We start from the raw sequence: 20025 nt of genomic DNA, 5'->3' as shown, positions 1-20025 counted from the left end.
AAAAAAAAAAAAAAAAAAAAAAAAAATGCAGCCCAGAAGGCTTGAGTGGAAGGGGTGAAGCATTGTCCATATAAAGACACATTTTCCTTCCCATGTAGAGGCCCCCCACTTCCCCACACCTCCATCTTCCTCCCACACACTTCTTTGGGGTCACCAGCAAAGGACTTCAGCCTTGGGGTCCAGACCTAGAAACGGAGTTTACTTTCATCAGAAAATGATTAAAACAAACAGAAAATACAAGCTGCTCTCAAACTTATATTACTATTATTTTTATCCGCTTGGCAGCCATGTGAGCATAAAGCTGGTCTTGATTAGGTGCACGGCCCTTCCAGCCCGCTCCTTGCTGCGGTTCACACGGAGATCTGCTGGCTTCGCATTCCTGGCAGGGCCCCGTGGCACATGCACAGCCCCACCATGCTGGCACTTTAGGTGGAGTGTGGCCACCCCCTGGGCCTCCAAATCTGGGGTGTGCCTGGTTTGAAAGGGGAACTTGAGCCCCTTTCCTCATGGCCAGATGGAAAGATAAAATGCTGCAGGAACTTCTAAAAACAAGATTCACAGCATATTATTACAGGGTAGTGTACTCACACGTCCAGTGAAAACCCAGCACCCTAGGGCTGAGGACGGCACCAGAGGCAGATGGGGCTGGGCAGGGAGGGCTTTCTGAAGGTGGAAAATTTTAAAGCTGATTCAGAAAGAGATAAGGGAATATGGCTATCAAGAAGAATGAATTCATAGGTAAATGATCTTTTTGCTTTTTTCATTTTCTTAAGACAGGGTCTCACTCTGTCATTCAGGCTGGAGCGATCTCACTCGTTCATCCAGTGACACCATCACTGCAGCCTTGAGCTCTGTGGACTCAGGTGATCCTCCCACCTCAGTGTCCCAAGCAGCTGGGACTAGAAGCACATGCCACAGTGTCCGGCTAATTTTTGTAATTTTTGTAGAGACGGAGTTCACCACGTTGCCCAGGCTGGTCTTGAACTTCTGGGCCCAAGTGATCCACCTGTCTCGGCCTCCCAAAGTGCTGGGATTACAGGCGTGAGCCACCATGCCCAGCCAATAAATGATCATTTTCTGCTTTCCAAAGCACTATTGCGCGTGTTCTCTCCTTTGGGCTTCAGAACACCGTGAAGTAGAGAAAGTAAATCATTCCCTTTGCACAAATAATTGAAATTGCCCTGTGTCTCTGTTTCCAAGATTCCCAAGATTGCTTGTCAAGTTCCCCAGATTGCTGATGACAAAGCCAAAGCTAGAGCCATTCTCTCTTGGTCTCTACTGTGGCGATGCTTGAAAGTAAAGCCCAACACAACCCCATGAGGACAGAAGGAGTACCCTTCTTTCAGGAGCTCAGGAAAACTGGTCCTCTTATCCTTTGCTTTCTTGTGCCTCAGTTTTCTCATCAGTTAAAAAAGCAAACTTGATCCTCCTCCTTCTCCCTCCTCTATATTCCGAGACTCACCAGGAGAATGAGTGCTGAAGCTGAGGAATACGGAACTCCATACACACTCTGCCTGGTACTCCTTTTCCTTAAGAAGGGCCAGGAGCCATGGCTCACGCCAGTAATCCCAACACTTTGGGAGGCCGTGGCCGGTGGATCACCTGAGGTCAGGAGTTCAAGACCAGCCTGGCCAATATGGCAGAACCCCTCTCTACTAAAAATATGAAAAATTAGCCAGGCATGCTGGCTCATGCCTGTAAGCTACTCAGGAAGCTGAGGCACGAGGATCGCTTGAACCTGGGAGGCAGAGGTTGCAGTGAGCTGAGATCACACCACTGCACTCCAGCCTGGGTAACAGAGTGAGAATCCATCTCAAAAAAAAAAAAAAGCAGGGCCAAACAAAACAATTACTGGGTTCACCTTTCTTTATATTGTCATCCCTGGCTGTTAGAAATGCTGGTCTTCAAGAAAGGGAAGAAGGGAGAGCCCAGGACAAGGGAAGCTTAGACTGACTCCATGCCCCTGGTTTATGGCACCCTCATCCCCAAATGTCAAGAGGAAGCACTGCCAGGTTTTTCTGCCTCTTGGAATAGTTCTGGAGCCACTCCCTGTGCACTCTCTAATACACAGCTGAGGCCCAAGGCTGACAAATAACTATGTAAGGAGGATTTTTCTGTAGCTGTGAATGACCACCATCCTTGGAAATGTCCAGTGTAAGAAAATGAAATCATCCCTGCCCCATGGCTTTCTGCTTCTCTGTGTCCCCACGGAACTGGCATGCTGGGTTGTGGGCAGCCTCCTGAGGAGCTTGACAGTGTCCGATCCAGATAGCAGGGACGCCTGATGTGTCATCTGGGGCTCTTTTGCCCGTATGGGAGGTGGCAGGAGTCCGTCTTAAAGTGGGGAGTGGAGGTGAGGGAGTGTTTGGGTGTCAGGTGCTACTTAAAAGGGTTTCTTCAGCTGTATTCCCCCTACCCCGTCATGTACTGCTAAGAAGTCCTACTTAAGGCCCGTAATGGCACAAGCAGGGCTTTCCACTGTCTTTGGTGGGGGATTGCCCCACAGTCCCGGAGGCCTGTCTGCTTCTGAGCTGCCTTGAGCCTGTGGCACCAGCACAGGGCCTCCTCCCTGGATTACCCATAACAGAGAGGAGGCAGGCACTAGATTGGGAAGGAAGCCTGTTGGGGTGATGATGAGCAGAGGGACTCATGCAGGCAGATCCATGTTCTGGAGCAGGCGAGGGGTCTAAATCCCTCCCAGAAGGAGAAATGCATCCAGAGGCAGCTCAGAGTCCAGGCCCCAGTTCTGCTCCCTACACCCACCCCTCAGAGCCTCAGGAGCCCAGTCTAGGCACTATCAGCCCCGACTGCCAGTCCTTGGGGCAGACCCTGAGAGGGTTGTTCCTCCCCAGCCAAGCCTCAGGAATGTGGCTGAGCCTACGCTGGAAAGTCCCACCTCCCCCCCACTCCCACTGAGCTTCCTCTCCTCAGGAGCAGGAAAAGGACGGCCAGGGAGGGGGCTCCTTGCAGGAGATTCCTGCTCAGCACTGTCCCCAAAGAGTGCCACTTGTGGGGAAAGGAAGGCCAGTGAAAGTTCTGGGGCCCAGTGATAGCCGCTCAGCCAGCTCCTCCTTATCCCAGTTCCCGGTGGTTTCCCCACAGCATCCTGGGGGCCGGTGAGGGCCTTTCCACCAAGCTTAGCCCAGCTGAGTGATGTTGCCCTGCTTGTACCCATGAGGGAGGGTTTCCTCTGGCAGTGGGAGTGTGGAGCACAGTCTGAGGGAGGCACCACCCAGCATCTTCGTGTCTGCCCTGCAGGCAGCTGTGCCCAGCTTCACTGGGTCTGCCAGGGGAGGACTAGCAGAAGCCCCACAATGGGGCCTGTCTCCCATCTCAGAGGTGGGAGGCGTGCTGGCTGCCTGCTCAAAGGCCTCCATTTGGTTTGTCACTGCAAAGTTTGGTCTGCAGAAGAAAGAGAAATCAGAGGCTGTGAGCCACCTCTAGTCCATGAGCCCAAGGGCAGGGACCCTGTCCCCTCCTACCCCTGTTGGAGAGAGAGCCTTTTGGAGACCTGGGATGTCTAGTGTGAGGGAGAAAAGGGCTGGTGGAGGAGAAAGCCAGGGGAGATGAGCAGGGGCTGACTCTGCCCCCACCCTGCTGGCAATGCATTCCAGGGGGAGCATCCCAAGTTCCCAGGGCGGCCTGTGCACTCATCTTGCCAAGGTGACAGTGCTCTCTCCACTGGATTCATCAGGCCCAGGGTAGTGCACGGTCCTTCTTTGGTGTTCTCATGGAGGGTGAAAGAGATTGCCCAGACTGCAGGCACTGTTCTGCCCAGCAGGCACAAACGGCCCTCAGAGTTGGGGGAGGGGTTTGGTTGAGGTGGGATTTTGACCAAGAGGCCCCCTCTGCTCATTTCCTCAGCCACTGCTGACTAATGCTTGTTGTTACCTGTTTTGTTCCAGATGCTCCGGCCAGTGAGAACACCAAGGCCCGGGAGATGAAATCCCGGAGGCCCAAGAGCTCTCTTCCTCCTGTGCTAGGAACAGAGAGTGAGTACTTGCACAGCTTCACCAGGCAGAGGCAGGGGCAGTCACTCTGGGGACTGAGGGTAGCCTCAGAGCCCCACTTCCTGGTCACTCACTCTTGCCTGAGCTCCTGGAAGTCTGGTGTCTGCCCACAGCCAAAGTGCCCAGTGAACTCCCTGTAGCAGAACCAGTGGCCTTTGTCACCCCCTCCCAGTCCTCTCCCCAGCTGGCCTCCAGCCTGGGTGGTGCTGCACATCTCGAATCTCGTTTGTCCTCCTGTCTACCTCCCCGGCCCAACCTTGCTCACGGCCTTTCACCTCCCACTAAGACTCAAGGAGAGCTCCTCCTAACTTCTCCCCAGTTAACCCTGCCCTCCCAGGGGCTCTTTTCTGCATTGTAGCTCTGATCTCATCACTCCTGGTTGACATATGCAGTGACCTCCAGAGCCTGCAAAATCCACAAGTGAAGCTCCACATGCTAGTGCCTAGGACACACCTAGCTCACATGTGCACACATCCCACGTGTGGCCTGGACCCCGCCAGTCTTTCCCAGTGCTGCCCCCAGCTCTGCCCCCAGCTCCTTTCCTTCTATTTTACTCTCAGGCCAAACTGAGCTCTTCACTGTGCACAACACAGCCCCCAGGTTTCTTCCTTCATGCCTTCTCTGGCACCTGTGTTCATGGGATGGACACCTTTCTGGCAAACTCCTCTGAAAAGTCCCTTATCCCTGAGTGCTCCCTCACTTCAGCTCCCGCAGTGTCAGCACCTGGCTCCTCCACTATCTCCTTTCCAATGTCATGGAGATGCATCTGCGTTTTGTCCTCCCTCCTCCATTGTAAAGGATCTGTTCAAGTGATTACCTTTTTGAATGACACACGCTGCACCTTGCTCATGGAAGGCCCTTCCCAGTTTTTCTTAAAATCAAATTGGAGTGTGGTATAAAAAGCCAAGAGAGAAAGGAGTCTCTCAGTGACCATAGACAGCTACCACCCTCTTTTTGAATCTCAGCTTCCCCAGAGCCCACACATCCATTAGGCACCATGCCTAGGGTCCACAGTGCTTTTACAGGCCTGCCAACTGCTGTAATAGCTTATAAAATTAGAAGAAAAAAAGTGAACTTCTAAGTCTAAGACAATGTGTTTTGTTTTTTGTTTTTTTGAGAAAGAGTCTTGTTCTGTTGCTCAGGCTGGAGTGCAGTGGTGCGATCTCGGCTCACTGCAACCTTCGCCTCCCGGGTTCAAGCGATTCTCCTCCCGGGTTCAAGCGATTCTCCTGCCTCAGCCTCCCGAGTAGCTGGAACTACAGGCGTGTGCCACCACGCCAGACTAATTTTTGTATTTTTAGTAGAGACAGGGTTTCACCATATTGGCCAGGCTGCTCTCGAACTCCTGACATTGTGATCCGCCCACCTTGGCCTCCCAGGATGCTGGGATTACAGGCATGAGCCACCATGCCTGACCGAAGACAATGTTTTAATTCATAATATGAATATATTCATCTTTATACCAATGTGGTTATAAAGTATGATATACATAATTCAAATATAATACTTATATATAATTAAATGATATATAATTAAATATATGTACTTTTTTTTTTTGGTGGAGGAAGGGGGATACAAAGGCAGAAGTGCCTCCAAAGTCCTAATGGTACTTACCCTATGATTTTGAATCTAATGTTGAGAGCAGAACTATCCTTTGAAACCTAGAATTTCAACAGAGGGTGCAGAGTTGCTTGGACATCGCCAGCACATTCTATGTCTTAAAACAAATTAAAAAAACAAAAAACAAGGATAAGTTCCTAATTGCCCATACTGATAGAGGAAAGTAATTAAGCCTGATTAATTTAGACTATAATTTTTTTTCCATTACAACGCAGTGTTTTGTGATGATGTTTTATTCTTACCTTTCTAACGGTGAACATGGGTTCCTTGAACATACACCAGCCAGGCTGTTGGGGAAGCTCAGCCTTCAGTATGTTGAGGCAGCCAAATCGGAATTAATTTCTCATTGATATTTAACCAAGGTATATAGCCTGAGAATATCAAGAATGGACATTTAATAAGTTGTTGGAAATGCATAAATAATACCAGGAAAAACCTAGTGAGAATGGGTTAATAATTTTATCTCCCAAAAATATTCCTTGTGCCCATGCTATCCTTGGTATGGCAAATTGTGAGCAGAAGAGCTAGAGAATGTAGGAAGAGCACCAGGGACTGTGAATTCGGGCTATGGCATGGCTGTCCTCCACTCCTGGACTCAGAAGCTGCAGCACAGGTGTTGATTGGTGGGTGGCCTCCTGCATACCCACTCCAGGTCCAGCACACCCACTCCAGTGAGCCCTTGAGGAGGTGAGATGGGGTCAGAGCAGAACTGTGGAGGAAGAAAACAAGCTCCAGATGATGAGCAGAGCAGGAGCTGGGCTCTCTGCCCTGCGAACAGAGGGCTGTGGAAATCCCATGCAAGTTGTTACTGTCTGAGTCTGGAGCAGCAGCTCGCACCCCTGGCTGCATGTTATATTCACCTGGGGAGCTTTTAAACCACTGCCGTGCAGGCTTCCCCCACCCCCAGACCAATTACATCAGAATCTCAGGGGTGGGTGCCAGGCCTCAGTATTTGTTCAAGCTCCAGGTCATCCCATGTACACTCAAGCTGGAAACCAGCTGTTCCAGGGAGAAGCCTGGTGCCCACACTGTGGCTCTTGAGAAGCAGAAGTGAGTGATCTGGCTGTGTGTGTGTGTTCATCTGTGTCCAAGGGCTGAGAAGTACCTAGTGTAAGAAGGAACTCCATCTTTCCCTAGGGAAGGCTGAGTGATTTTCTCATCAAACAGATCGTGACCAGGTCCCTCTTCTGCACACCCTCCCTGCTGTGCACTGAGGACCATGAGGGAAAGTCAAGGACATCCGCCCTAACCCAAGCAAGGACAGGGTGAGAGAAGGCGGGCAGAAGTACAAGTTAGGTTGCCGGACACCGACTCTCAAGTGTAGGAGGGAAGTGGGAATAGCTTGGGGAGATTTCGGGATGAGGACAGCAGGGCCAGGTTATGCAGGAGAGGAATGTGGTTTATGTAGCATCAGATGGGGAGGAGGCAGACAGGAAGGAGCCACCCAGATGCTGGAGTGAAGATTGTAAGGGCATCTGTCTCAGGACAGCTTCAGGCTGAACAAAATCAGAATCTACAGAGTGCCTGCGCAGTGGGAGCCCCTTAGGAGCCCCTACGTCACTTCAGCTGAGTCTCACTCAACTGTGCTATAAATAGCGGTTCCCATTTTAGGGATGAGCAAAACAGAGCCTCAGAGAACTAAGCTGCCCTGTGCAGGGTCTCACAGCTAATAAGTTGTGGAACTGTGGTGCCAACCTTGACCTGCAGTGCGTTCAGGGGGCTCATCGGGGGCAGCAGGAGGCGGGGACTGGCTGATAGGGCTGGCAGAGGTCTGGGGGAAGGAGAGCCACAGCCAGCTTGCCTCTCTGGACTTTAAGACCTCTCAGTGTTTTTGTTCACTGTGTGCCTCTTGATGGGAATTTTTTATACCTATTTTGATATAATTTCAAATTTACAGAAAAGTTCCAACAATAACACAGGGAACTCTTGTATGCTCTTTATTTAGAGTCACCAATTGTTTACATTTTGTTTCACTGTTTTATTCTCTCCATATATATTCATTTATTTATTTATTTAGATAGATAGGTACCAACATTTTAGGCCAAAGTGGAGACATTGTGCCCTTGACTTTTTTTTGTTTTGTTTTTTTGAGATGGAGTCTTGCTCTGTCACCCAGGCTGGAGTACAGTGGCGCAGTCTTGGCTCATTGCAACCTCCGCCTCCCAGGTTCAAGTGATTCTCCTGCCTCAGCCTCCTGAGTAGCTGGGATTACAGGCACATGCCACCACACCCGGGTAATTTTTGTATTTTTAGTAGAGATGGGGCTTTACCATGTTGGTCAGGCTGGTCTTGAACTCCGGACCTCGTGATCTGCCCGCCTCGGCCTCCCAAAGTGCTGGGATTACAGGCATGAGCCACCACGCCCGGCCACCCTTGACTTCTAACTATCCTGTTGTGTGTGTCCTAAGAACATGACTACAATGCAATTATTGAAATCGGTAAATTTGACATTGCACCAATACTGTTATTGATCAATTCACAGTCTACATCTATTGTCAATTGTTCCAATAATGTTTTTTATGGCTATCTTTTTCTCCTCTTGATGAATATTTAATAATAATACTCCTGAAGCACTTCGTGTACTCCTGCAGCCCAGAGTGGGTCCTCTCCTTCCTCTGGAGACAGAACAGGAAAGAAGTTCACAGGCCCAGGGGAGAAAAAGCCCACACTCCTCCACCTAAGCTGAGTAGGACATGGGGAGACAGAAATACTCCAGCTGGACTCCAGGTGCCAACTTACTATGATTGGTTCTGGGGCAACACTCAGGCACAAGACACAGCAGGAAAGCCACTGAGCTAGAAAGCAGGAGACGAAGGTCTTGGTTCTCCCAGTAATTAAATATGTGGCTTTGGTCAAAGCCCCTCATTCCTCTGGATGTGGGCTTCCTTGCCTGTCAGATGGGTAGTTTCTCCAGCTGTCCCCAGGCCTTTCCCAACTCTGACATCAGCATCAGCCTATTTGGATGGAAAGCTTTTAAGTGACACAGTTCAGGTGAGATTAATACCTCTCCTTCATATCATCTGAAGTGTGAAGGAGTCCAAAGCCACAGCAAGCATAGCTTAGGTCACACAGCAGCAAAAGTGTCCTGAGGGAAAGAGGCCTTAAGCATACAGATTTAGGGGAGTCCCAGCTGGAGAGACCCAAATGGCCAGCAGAATTCTTGGGAATTTTGTGTGAGGGGAGACAAGCATGCTGCCTATGTGAAGGAGCATTGATGGGGCTTAAGAAGTGGCCTTAGGAAACACACATGAGGTGATGCCAGTTTGATAACAGACTCTGGAATTCCTCCTAGCAGTCTGTATAAGCTGGTGGTCTTTCAGAAGAGACATAAATGGGCATCCAAGCAGGTTTTTTACACCTTGAAGACAGAAACCAGGTCCTGTCCATCCATCTCCAAAACTTCAGTAACCCGTTCCTCAGTAAGTTTATAATAAATATTTGATTTTTCAAACCAGTTCATAAGTTCCCATGCTCCAAGGGTCCCTGCCTCCACTGTGGTTCTGTAATTAGGGATGATGCAGATGGAACATCCCTTTGTAGTCCATGCCTGGCTTTGGCCTGAGCTTCACCTCTGACATTAGTCACTTTGGAACATTCAGATTACCAGATTACAAGACTCTCAGATATCTTTGCCTAGACCTCCCATATGCATCTCTGGATATTAAAAACTGTGTCCAGTTTCCATGAAGGGTTTCCCCAAGGTCAGATCTTTTCTTTTAACATTCCTCTGCAGGTCATGGGGAATGTTCAATCCTGATGGGATTCAAAAGGCTGGAAGAGAGATTGGGATTTGGGATCAAGACTTGCCTGACAGTGAAAGATGTGTGGCCCTGTGGGAGAGGCTGGGCTATTTCTATGAATGTATCTGAAAGCTGGCTCCAACTCCCAGTTACTCCCAACCAAAGGTGGGTCTGGGAGGAGGAATAGTGCCTACCTGGCACACTCCCACCCATAGGTGTGTCTGACCCGGTGACTTCCACCCACTTGGCTACTCCTCCCAGCTCCTTTCCCAACTCTCCCAGTGCCTCCCTTGAGCCAGTTAAATGGCCAGAGGGAGGACCTGAAGGGACACCCACAAAGCGATGCTGGCACCACTGGCCCAGCGTGCCTCTTTCACAATCATCCTGCCATTCTGTGTCCTGCGGGTTTGGGAGTGGATGTTTGCAGTAATCAGAGCAGTGTTTCTCTGGAATCTTCTTGTGGGGGAAAGCCCTTGCTTTGAGGAAGATGAGCAAGAAATTTGCCTAGAGATGTTAATTCTGGAAAAATGACCAATATTCCTCCACATATCTGTAAGGATGTACTGGAAGGGGCCAGCGTGTGCAGTGGGGGAGTGGATCAAGTCACCCAGGGCCAATGTGGTAGGACTCAGCCCTGCATCCCCAGGTACCCCCAGCCAATCTCCCTGCTCTGATACAGCCTCATGGGGTGAGTGCTTACTCCATGCTTAACCCAGCCTGAGTCCTTTTCAGGAGCCTTTGGTAGAAAGTTCATGCTGATTTTGGGAATTGTGAAGGATTTGATGTCTATTTTTAACTACCTACCTAAAAAGGGAAATGTCCCCAGAGAGGCAGACATTCAGGGACCTCCCTGTACCCATGGCTGGTAAGGCTAGCTTCCCAGTTCTCCTTTGCTTTCCATTATCTCAGGCATTTCGACTCTGTGAGACCCGCCTTCAGGCTCTGCCTCTATTTTGCAAATGTTTGCTCTGCTCTCTGGCCTGCTAATTTTCCATGTTTGAGAGAGAGGCATTCAGGTGCCTTCAGATTGAGCATCTGGAAACTTCTGTGGGTTACTGACCTCCTTTTTTTCCCTGGATTAGGTTAGGGCTTGGGTCGGCTGGAACAGATTACCTGGACAATTATGAGCCTGGCCTCCCCACCCTTGTTCCAGGTTTCCCAGGAGGCTTCCAGAGCCAGTGCTTTGAATCATGTTTTTATTGGCTATTTCACTTCCTCTAATATTAATCTCGTATCTCAAGTGGCAGACTCAGCACCTGGCAGTTTTGATCAGGAAGCAACAGCAGAGATTGATACTTTTCATAAAAAGTTATATAAAATTTCAAGCCCCAGGGCTATATTCTCAGCATCAGTGCCCAGGGCTGAGTCAGAATGTTCCTTGGGAATTCCCACGTTAACAGAAATCCTTAGGGGTTTCACTCATTCCTTTAATGGCTATTTATTAGGTGTGTGCCAGGTACTGTGCTGGGCACTGTGGATACAGAAGGTAGATCCTACTCCTGTCCCCAGAAGCTTGCCATGGTGTATGCATGTTGAAGATAGGTTTCTGAGACAGCAGTGCCTGATGAATGCTCTGATAGAACTACCTGAGTGGGGTAGGAACCCAGCAGGACATTAGTGGTGTGTGAGCTGGAACCTGCCCAAAGAATGTGCAAGAGCCCATCCAATAGGGGCCAGCATGTGCAAAGGAGTGAAGGCAAGAGCCTGGTGTTGCAGAAATGAAAGACATTCCATATAGATTGCAAAGCAGCACTTCCCAAAGGAAGATGCAGGGACCAGCAGCAGTAGCAGCACCAGTACCTAGAAGCCAAGAATCTGTGTTTTCATTACATTTTCCAGGCAATCATAATGTAGGCTGAATTTTGAGAACCACTGATATTGGGTATTGAGGGTGTGATGAAAGTTGTTTCCTCTTGGGAAAGCAAGCAAGAAAGCTGGAGATGAAAGCCAGGGACAGAGCCCAAAGACCTCCTAAGGTGAGTTGAATTTGATCCTGAGAGGCAGTGGGTAGCCACTGAAGAGGTTCAGGCAGTGAAGTGACATCATATTTGCATTTGAGAAAGTTCACCTTGGCCACAGAGTGACATATGTGATGGGGGCCAGGGGATCAGAGGCGATGCATTTGGGACTACAGTGGTGGTGGGAGGGTAGAAATTGGCAGACTGGGGAGGTACTTCATTGATGGAGTCAACAGGCATTAGTCAGTGGATATGAGCAGGGAAGGGGCCTTGGGAGAAACGGGGACAAGGAGCAGGTTTGGGGAAAGGTCTTGGGTTTGGTTTTGGACATGTTGGATGGCAGTATGTGTTTGGCATCTCCCCGGGTGATGATGGTCACGTAGTTGGATGTATTGGTATGGGCTCAGGAGAGAGTTCTGGCTTCAGGGGAAATGCAGGTAGGAGAATAGGGGATGGAAAAAGGAGCTCAAAGGGCAGTGGTGAGCACAGTACCCTGGGGCAGTGCTGTGCCAGGCTGACTGCCTGAAGGAGGTGGCTGAGCCCCTCCTCAGAGGGGCAGCCTGAGCAGCCCCTCCTCAGAGGGCATGCTCTGCCCTCTCCACCTGTCCTGTGGCCAGCAGCCATCATGGGGTTTGCAAGGGTGTTGGGTTTTATTTTCCTTCTAGGATGTTCCTCTCTGACAACGGCTGGTACAGAAAGTTTGGAGTGTCAGAGAAGGGGATGAGAGACAAAGGGCTGACAGGAATAATAATAAGAGTGACTCCAGAGAAGAAGAAACTAGTTAGTGAGGCAAGGAGTACTGAATGTCCCCTCTTCTGAGGACCTGCACTGGGAAGGAGAAACATAGGTGCCACATGAGAGCTCTCAGATTAGTGTAAGGCTGAACTGACTAACAGGGTGGTGTGCCACATAGCTAAAGGGGCCAAACATGCCCCAAAAGACAGAGAAGTCCTCTGGGGATCTGTTTGTTCCGGGGGGGTGTGAGGGGAGTGTTTGATGTTAGACCATGCACTGAGGCTGAGCACAGTGGCTCATGCCTGTAATCCCAGCACTTTGGGAGGCCAAGGTGGGAGCACACTTGAGCTCAGGAGTTTGAGACCAGGCTGAACAACATAGTGAGTCTCTACAAAAAAAAATTAACTGGCTGTGGCAGCTCACACCTGTAGTTCCAGCTACCCAGGGTACTGAGATGGGAGGATCACTTTAGCCCAGCAGGTCGAGGCTACAGTGAGCTGTGATCATGCCACCACACTCATCCTGGGCGACACAGCAAGACCTTGTGTCAAAAAAACAAAGAACATTTACTATAGGCTATACCTTCTTTACAATGTAGCTTAACTCTTCATAACAAATTTTATTTACTCCATACCCTGGGTGGCAGGAGGCTTAGGTCCCATTTCCAGCTCCAGAACATCTGGTTTTATGAACCCAGCAAGTCACCTGACTTTTATGAGATGCCATCTCCTTTTTCGTAAAACAAAAACATGATACTCCCTGCTGTGTTTGATTGGGATAAGAATCAAGTGAAAAGTTCCCTCTGTGAAACCAGGTTTTAGAATTAGGTGCTTTCCCCTGTAAGCCCAGCACACATTTAGTGAATTTCAGCAGATGGTCATATAAAATATGCACAGATAGAATATAAAACATTGTTAACACTTAAAATTGATTTTACTGATAGGAACCAAGCCAGCTTCAAGGCTAACCAATTCAAGCAATAGTAGCTCCAAATTTATCGAACAAGCTTAAAAATTTGGCCTTCAATCCTATTTAACAGTGACACTGAAAGATCAGTTAGGGCTTCACTTCCAGCCACATGGGTTTACCCAGAGCCACCAAGTACAGGGCAGGACTTTGGAGTCCCCTGATCTCATGCCGTATTCCTAGCTCATCAGCCCAGGGACTGTCAACCTCCTTCCCACACCCTCTGGTGCCCACCCCCCCCAGTACCTGCCCCACTGGTGCTCACCCCACTGATGATGCCCATCCGCAGCCATGTTAGTCTTCTAGAGCTGACTTAACAAAGTGCGGCAGACTGGGTGGCTTAACCACAGAAATTGATTCTCACACTCTTTTCTTCCCAGTCTCTTCTTATAAGAACACCAGTCAAATTGGACTATGGCCTCCCTGATGGACTTGTTTTAACTTAATTACCTCCTTTAAGGCCCTATCTCTAAATACAGTCACAGTCTGAGGTACCAAGTGTTAGGGCTTCAACATGTGAATTTGGAGAGACACAACTCGGCCCATGACAGCAGTCCTCCATGTAGCTCCTCTGAACAGATGGCCTCCTCTCTCCAGAGATGAGATCCGTGCTCTGGTAGAAGCCCTCTCCTCTTCCCTGGAGGGCCTCTTTCTTCCCAACAGTCCTGGACAAAGAGGGGCAGGGCCTTAGTGGCTTAGCCAGTCACAGGCATCCCATATCCCATCTGGTCTCTCCTACCAAAGGATTTGGCTCCCCATGCTCTTCCCCCTAGCATCTTTGGGCTCTCCCTCTCCACTGGGCCTTAGCCTCAGCCTTTCACCTTGTTGTCTTCTCTTTTCTCTCACCTCGGAAGAGACCTGAGCTTCATATTCCCTCTTCTGTTTCCCTGTTTTTCTTTGTCCTTTTACCTCCAGCATCCTTGACTATTTCAGTCTCCACCATTTGCTCAAGAATCTCCTCTGGGGTGACTTTGGACCATGTTGTCCCATGGAACCTGGCCTCTCCAGCATCACCACTCACTCCATGCTGGGCACACCTGGAGCTCTTCCCAGCATCTGTCTCACTTTACCCTTGCTGCGGCCACACTCCTCCTGCTCTCAGGGTCCTTCCACAGCCCTCTCCCATGTCTCAACTTCTTTACTGTGGACACACCTGGGATCCAATCCTGGCCTCCTCTCCTCTTTAATTGCATTCTCTTTTCCCAAATAACTGACCCATCTTCACAGTTTCCATTCTGAATGCATCTTTAATCCTGGAATCTTTCACTTTCTGTCTCCACTAACCTCCCTCTGGAATTCTGATCCTGGGCTTGTCACCTACAAACAGATTCAAGCTGAAATATTCATCTTGTACTCCTAATTCTATATTCCTTCAGTATGACTTTCCACATGTATCTGAAAAAGAAATCTCAAAGTAATCTGTGTACCTTCCTCTTGTTTAGCCCCCAAAGTTCTCTGCCCCTCATCTGTTTCTTCTTTTCTGCATGGATCTTGATCAGTGCCTTCCAAGGTATGACAATAGCCTCCTAATTGGATCTGTCCCCCAAGAGATGGAAAGACCTACTGGGGACCCCTAGCCCAGCCTGACTGATGTTTGTGTGAGTACTCGCTGTTCATTCAAAACAGAGGCTTAGCTCTTGAGCTTAGCATTTGAGGCCAGCACTGTCTAACAGAACTCTGTGATGACAGATATGTCCTATGTCGACACAATGTGATAGCTACTAACCACATATGGCTATTGGGCACTTGAAATGTGACTACTGCAACCAAGAAACCAAATTTTTAATTTTTTTTCTTTTCTTCTGGACAAGGTCTCACTCCCATGCTAGAGTACAGTGACACAATCATAGCTACTGTAGCCTCGAACTCTTGGGCTCAAGCAATCCTCCCATCTCACCGTCCCAAGTAACTGGGACTACAGGCATGCACCACCATGCCCGACTAATTTTATTTTTTATGGAGATAAGGTGTTGCTATGTGGCCCAGGTTAGTCTCGAACTCCTAGTCTCAAGTGTTCTTGCCACCTCTGCCTCCCAGAGTGCTGGGATTACAGGCTGAGCCACTATGCCTCACCTTACTTTTCTTTAATTTAGAGTGCCCACTACCCTCATACCACTGCTGTCTAATATCAGCCCAGTGCTCTGCCAGCCTCTGCCAGACACCATCCTGATTCTCACCTCTGAGTCACTCACTGTCTGTTCCCGACCTGTGGGTTTTCCCCTTTCCCCAGTTCAGACCCTCCCTAGCCTTCAGGTCCATCTTATGTCCCAACTCTCAGCCTTCTAACCATCTCCTCCACCCGCAGTGTTCTTTTTCCATTCAAACAACCACATCATTTTGACTGAATAACAATCTTTTTTTATAACTTTCTATTTAACTTTTATCTTGAAATAATTTCAGACTCACAGAAAAAATGGTAAAAATAGCATTAAAAATTCTTGTATATATCCTTCATTCAGATTCCTTAAAGGTTAACATTTTACCATGTTTGTTGTTTGTTTTGTTTTTGTTTTTGTTTTTTGTTTTTTGAAACAGGATCTCACTCTTTTCACCCAGGCTGGAGTGCAGTGGCACGATCTCAGTTCATTGCAGCCTCCGCCTCCTGGGTTCAAGCGATTCTTCTGCCTCAGCCTCCCAAGTAGCTGGGATTACAGGCATGCACCACCACACCTGGCTAGTTTTGTATTTTTAGTAGAGATGAAGATTCACCATATTGGCCAGGCTGGTCTCAAACTCCTGACTTCAGGTGATCCGCCCACCTCAGCCTCCCAAAGTGCTGGAATTACAGGCAGGAGCCACCGTGCCTGGCCTTGCTTTATCGTATATTCTTTCTCTCCCCACCTCCTCTTTTTCCATTTCTCTCTTCCTTCTACCTCCCCACACACGTATGCACACACATATATATGTATATACTATGCTTTATGAACAGTTTGAAAGTAAATTGCACACAGGATACTCTCTACACCTAAATACTTCAGTGTGTATTTCCTAAAAATAAGAACAATCTCTTATAAAGCCACAGTTTGATGATTAAAACAGGAAATTAACACTAATCCAATACCATCATCTAATTTATTGACCTTATTCAGATGTTGCCAGTTATCTTATAAATGTCCTTTATGGCAAAAGAAAAAAAAAAGCCTTTCCTCTTTCCTGTGAACCACATATATTGACATTTAAGACCTTGAGGCCTGATTTCTTTCTTTTATATATTTTACTGCATTTTAGATTCTGGGGTACATGTAAAGAACATGCAGGATTGTTGCAGAGGTACACACATGGCAATGTGGTTTGCTGCCTCCGTCCCCATCACCTATATCTGGAATTTCTCCCCATGTTATCCCTCCCCAACCCCCTGCCCCCCACTGTTCCTCCCCTAGTCCTCCCACACAGACCTCAGTGTGAGATGCTGCCCTCCTTGTGTCCAGGTGTACTCATTGTTTAACGCCCGTCTATGAGTGAGAACATGTGGTGTTTGATTTTCTGTTCTTGTGTCAGTTTGCTGAGAATGATGGTTTCCAGTTTCATCCATGTCCCTACAAAGGACACGAACTCATCGTTTTTTATGGCTCTCTAGTATTCTGTGGTGTATATGTGCCACATTTTCCCTGTTCAGTCTATCATCGATGGGCATTTGGGTTGGTTCCAAGTCTTTGCTATTGTAAACAGTGCTGCAGTAAACATACGTGTGCATGTGTCCTTATAACAGAATGATTTATAATCCTTTGGATATATACCCAGTAATGGGATTGCTGGGTCAAATGGAATTTCTATTTCTAGGTCCTTGAGGAATCGTCACACTGTCTTCCACAATGGTCGAACTAATTTACACTCCTACCAACAGTGTTCCTATTTCTCCACATCCTCTCCAGCATCTGTTGTCTCCAGATTTTTTAATGATCATCATTCTAACTGGCATGAGATGGTATCTCAATGTAGTTTTGATTTGCATTTCTCTAATGACCAGTGATGATGAGCATTTTTTCATATGTTTGTTGGCCCCATATATGTTTTCTTTTCAAAAGTGTCTGTTCATATCCTTTGCCCACTTTTGAATGGCTTTGTTTGTTTTTTTTTTCTTGTAAATCTGTTAAGTTATTTGCAGATTTTGGATAGAAGTCCTTTGTAAGATGGGTAGATTGCAAAAATTTTTTCCCATTCTGTTGGTTGCTGGTTCACTCTAATGACTGTTTCTTTTGCTGTGCAGAAGCTCTGGAGTTTAATTAGATCCCATTTGTCTATTTTGGCTTTGTTGCCAGTGCTTTTGGGGTTTTAGTCATGAAGTCCTTGCCTATGCCTGTGTCCTGAATGGTTTTTCCTAGGTTTTCTTCTAAGGTTTTTATGGTGTTAGGTCTCATGTTTAAATCTTTAATCCATCTGGAGTTAATTTTAGTGTAGGGTGTCAGGAAGGGGTCCAGTTTCTGCTTTCTGCACATGGCTAGCCAGTTTTCCCAACACCATTTATTGAACAGGAAATCCTTTCCCCATTGCTTGTTTTTGTCAGGTTTGTCAAAGATCAGATGGTTGTCAATGTGTGGCATTGCCTCCGAGGCCTCTGTTCTGTTCCATTGGTCTATATTTCTGTTTTGGTACCAGTACCATGCTGTTTTGATTACCGTAGCCTTGTCATACAGTTTGAAGTCAGGTAGCGTGATACCTCCAGCTTTGTTTTTTTTTTTTGTTTGTTTGTTTGTTTTTTTGCTTAGAATTGACTTGGCTATGTGGGCTTTCTTTGGTTTCATATCAAGTTTAAGGTGGTTTTTTCCAGTTTGGTGAAAAAGGTCATATAGCTTGATGGGGATAGCATTGAATCTGTAAATTACTTTGGGCAGTATGGCCATTTTCACAGTATGGATTCTTCCTAACCATGAGCATGGAATATTTCTTCATCTGTTTATGTCCTCTCTTATTTGTTGAGCAGTGGTTTGTAGTTCTCCTTGAAGAGGTCCTTTATGTTCCTTGTTAGTTGTGTTCCTAGATATTTTATTCTGTTTGTGGCAGTTGTGAATGTCAGTTCGTTCTTCATTTGGCTCTCTTTAAATCTGTTATTGGTGTATAGGAATGTTTCTGATTTTTGCACGTTGATTTTGTATCCTGAGACTGCTGAAGTTGCTTAGCAGTTTAAGGAGATTTGGGGCTGAGACGATAGGGTCTTCTAAATATACAATCATGTCATTTGCAAATAGAGACAATTTGACTTCCTCCTTTCCTGATTGAATACCCTTTATTTCTTTTTCTTGTCTGATTGCTCTGGCCAGAACTTCCAATACTATATTGAATAGGAGTCGTGAGAGAAGGTATCCTTGTCTAGTGCCAGATTTCAAGGGAATGCTTCCAGTTTTTGCCCATTCAGTATGATTTTGGCTGTGGGTTTGTCGTAAATAGCCTTTATTATTTTGAGATACATTCCGTCAATACCAAGTTTATTGAGAGTTTTTAGCATAAAGGTCTGTTGAATTTTGTCAATGGCCTTCTCTGCATCAAGATAATCATGTGGTTTTTGTCTTTGGTTCTGTTTATGTGGTGTTATGTTTATAGCCTTGTGTATGTTGAACCAGCCTTGCATACCCGGGATGAAGCCTACTTGATCGTGACGGGTAAGCTTTTGATGTGCTGTTGCAATCGGTTTGCCAGTATTTTATTGAAGATTTTTGCATCTATGTTCATCATGGTTATTGGCCTGAAGTTTTCTTTTCTTGTTGAGTCTCTGCTGGGTTTTGGTATCAGGATGATGTTGGTCTCATAAAATGATTTGGGTAGGATTCCCTCTTTTTGGATTGTTTGGAATAGTTTCAGAAGGAGTGGTACCAGCTCCTCTTTGTATGTCTGGTAGAATTCGGCTGTGAACGCATCTGGACCTGGGTTTTTTTTGGTCGGTAAGCTATTGCTGCCTCAACTTCAGCCCTTGTTATTGGTCTATTCAGGGTTTCGACTTCTTCCTGGTTTAGGCTTGGGAGGATGTAAGTGTCCAGGAATTTATCCATTTCTTCCAGGGTTACTTGTTTATGTTCATAGAGTTCTTTGTAGTAATCTCTGATGGTGATTTGTATTTCTGTGGAATCTGTGGTGATATCCCCTTTATCGTTTTTTATTGCATCTATTTGATTATTCTCTCTTTTCTTCTTTATTCTGGCTAGTGATCTATTTTGTCGATCTTTTCCAAAAAAACCAGCTCCTGGATTTATTGATTTTTTGAAGGGTTTTTTTGTGTCTCTATCTCCTTCAGTTCTGCTCTGATCTTAGTTATTTCTTGTCTTCTGCTAGTTTTTGAGTTTTTTTTTATCTTGCTCCTCTAGCTCTTTCAATTTTGATGATAGGGTGTTGATTTTAGATCTTTCCTTGCTTCTCATGTGGGCATTTATTGCTGTAAATTTTCCTTTAGACATTGCTTTAAATGTGTCCCAGAGATTCTGGTATGTTGTCTTCATTCTCATTGGTTTCGAAGAACATCTTTATTTCTGCCTTCATTTCATTGTTTATCCAGTCAACATTCAAGGGCCAGTTGCTTAGTTTCTATGATGTTGTGCAGTTCTGAGTTAGTTTCTCAGTTCTGAGTTCTAACTTGATTGCACTGTGGTCTGAGAGCCTGTTTGTTATGATTTCCATTCTTTTGCATTTGCTGAGGAATGTACTTCCAATTATGTGGTCAGTTTTAGAGCGGGTGTGATGAGGTGCTGAGAAGAACATATATTCTCTGGATTTGGGGTAGAGAGTTCTGTAAATGTCTATTAGGTTTGCTTGGTCCAGGTCTGAGTTCAAGTCCTGGATATGCTTGTTAATTTTCTGTCTTGTTGATCTGTCTAGTATTGACAGTGGAGTGTTAAAGTCTCCCGCTATTATTGTGTGGGAGGCTAAGTCTCTTTGTAGGTCATTAAGAACTTGCTTTATGTATCTGGGTGATCCTGTATTGGGTGCAAATATATTTAGGATTGTTAGCTCTTCTTGTTGCATTGATCCTTTTACGATTATGTATTGCCCTTCTTTGTCTCTTTTGAT

At 46.9% G+C, this 20025-nt stretch overlaps 1 protein-coding gene across 6 annotated transcripts in view; it reads left to right on the top strand.

Moving 5' to 3' along the window:
- Window positions 1-20025, top strand: part of MYLK (myosin light chain kinase) — a 153170-nt gene that overhangs the window by 71583 nt on the left and 61562 nt on the right. For all 6 annotated transcript variants that reach the window (XM_017508215.2, XM_017508213.2, XM_037731220.1 and 3 more), the window contains one exon: window positions 3906-3992. In XM_017508215.2, the coding sequence (XP_017363704.1) occupies window positions 3906-3992 (87 nt within the window). The remainder of the gene's footprint in view (window positions 1-3905; window positions 3993-20025) is intronic.

This window comes from Cebus imitator, unplaced genomic scaffold, assembly GCF_001604975.1.
Source record: "Cebus imitator isolate Cc_AM_T3 unplaced genomic scaffold, Cebus_imitator-1.0 Scaffold387, whole genome shotgun sequence".
In the NCBI taxonomy this organism is placed as follows: Eukaryota; Metazoa; Chordata; class Mammalia; order Primates; family Cebidae; genus Cebus; species Cebus imitator.
Note: the sequence above shows the minus strand (reverse complement) of the source record. Positions and strands in the feature narration are given on the sequence as shown.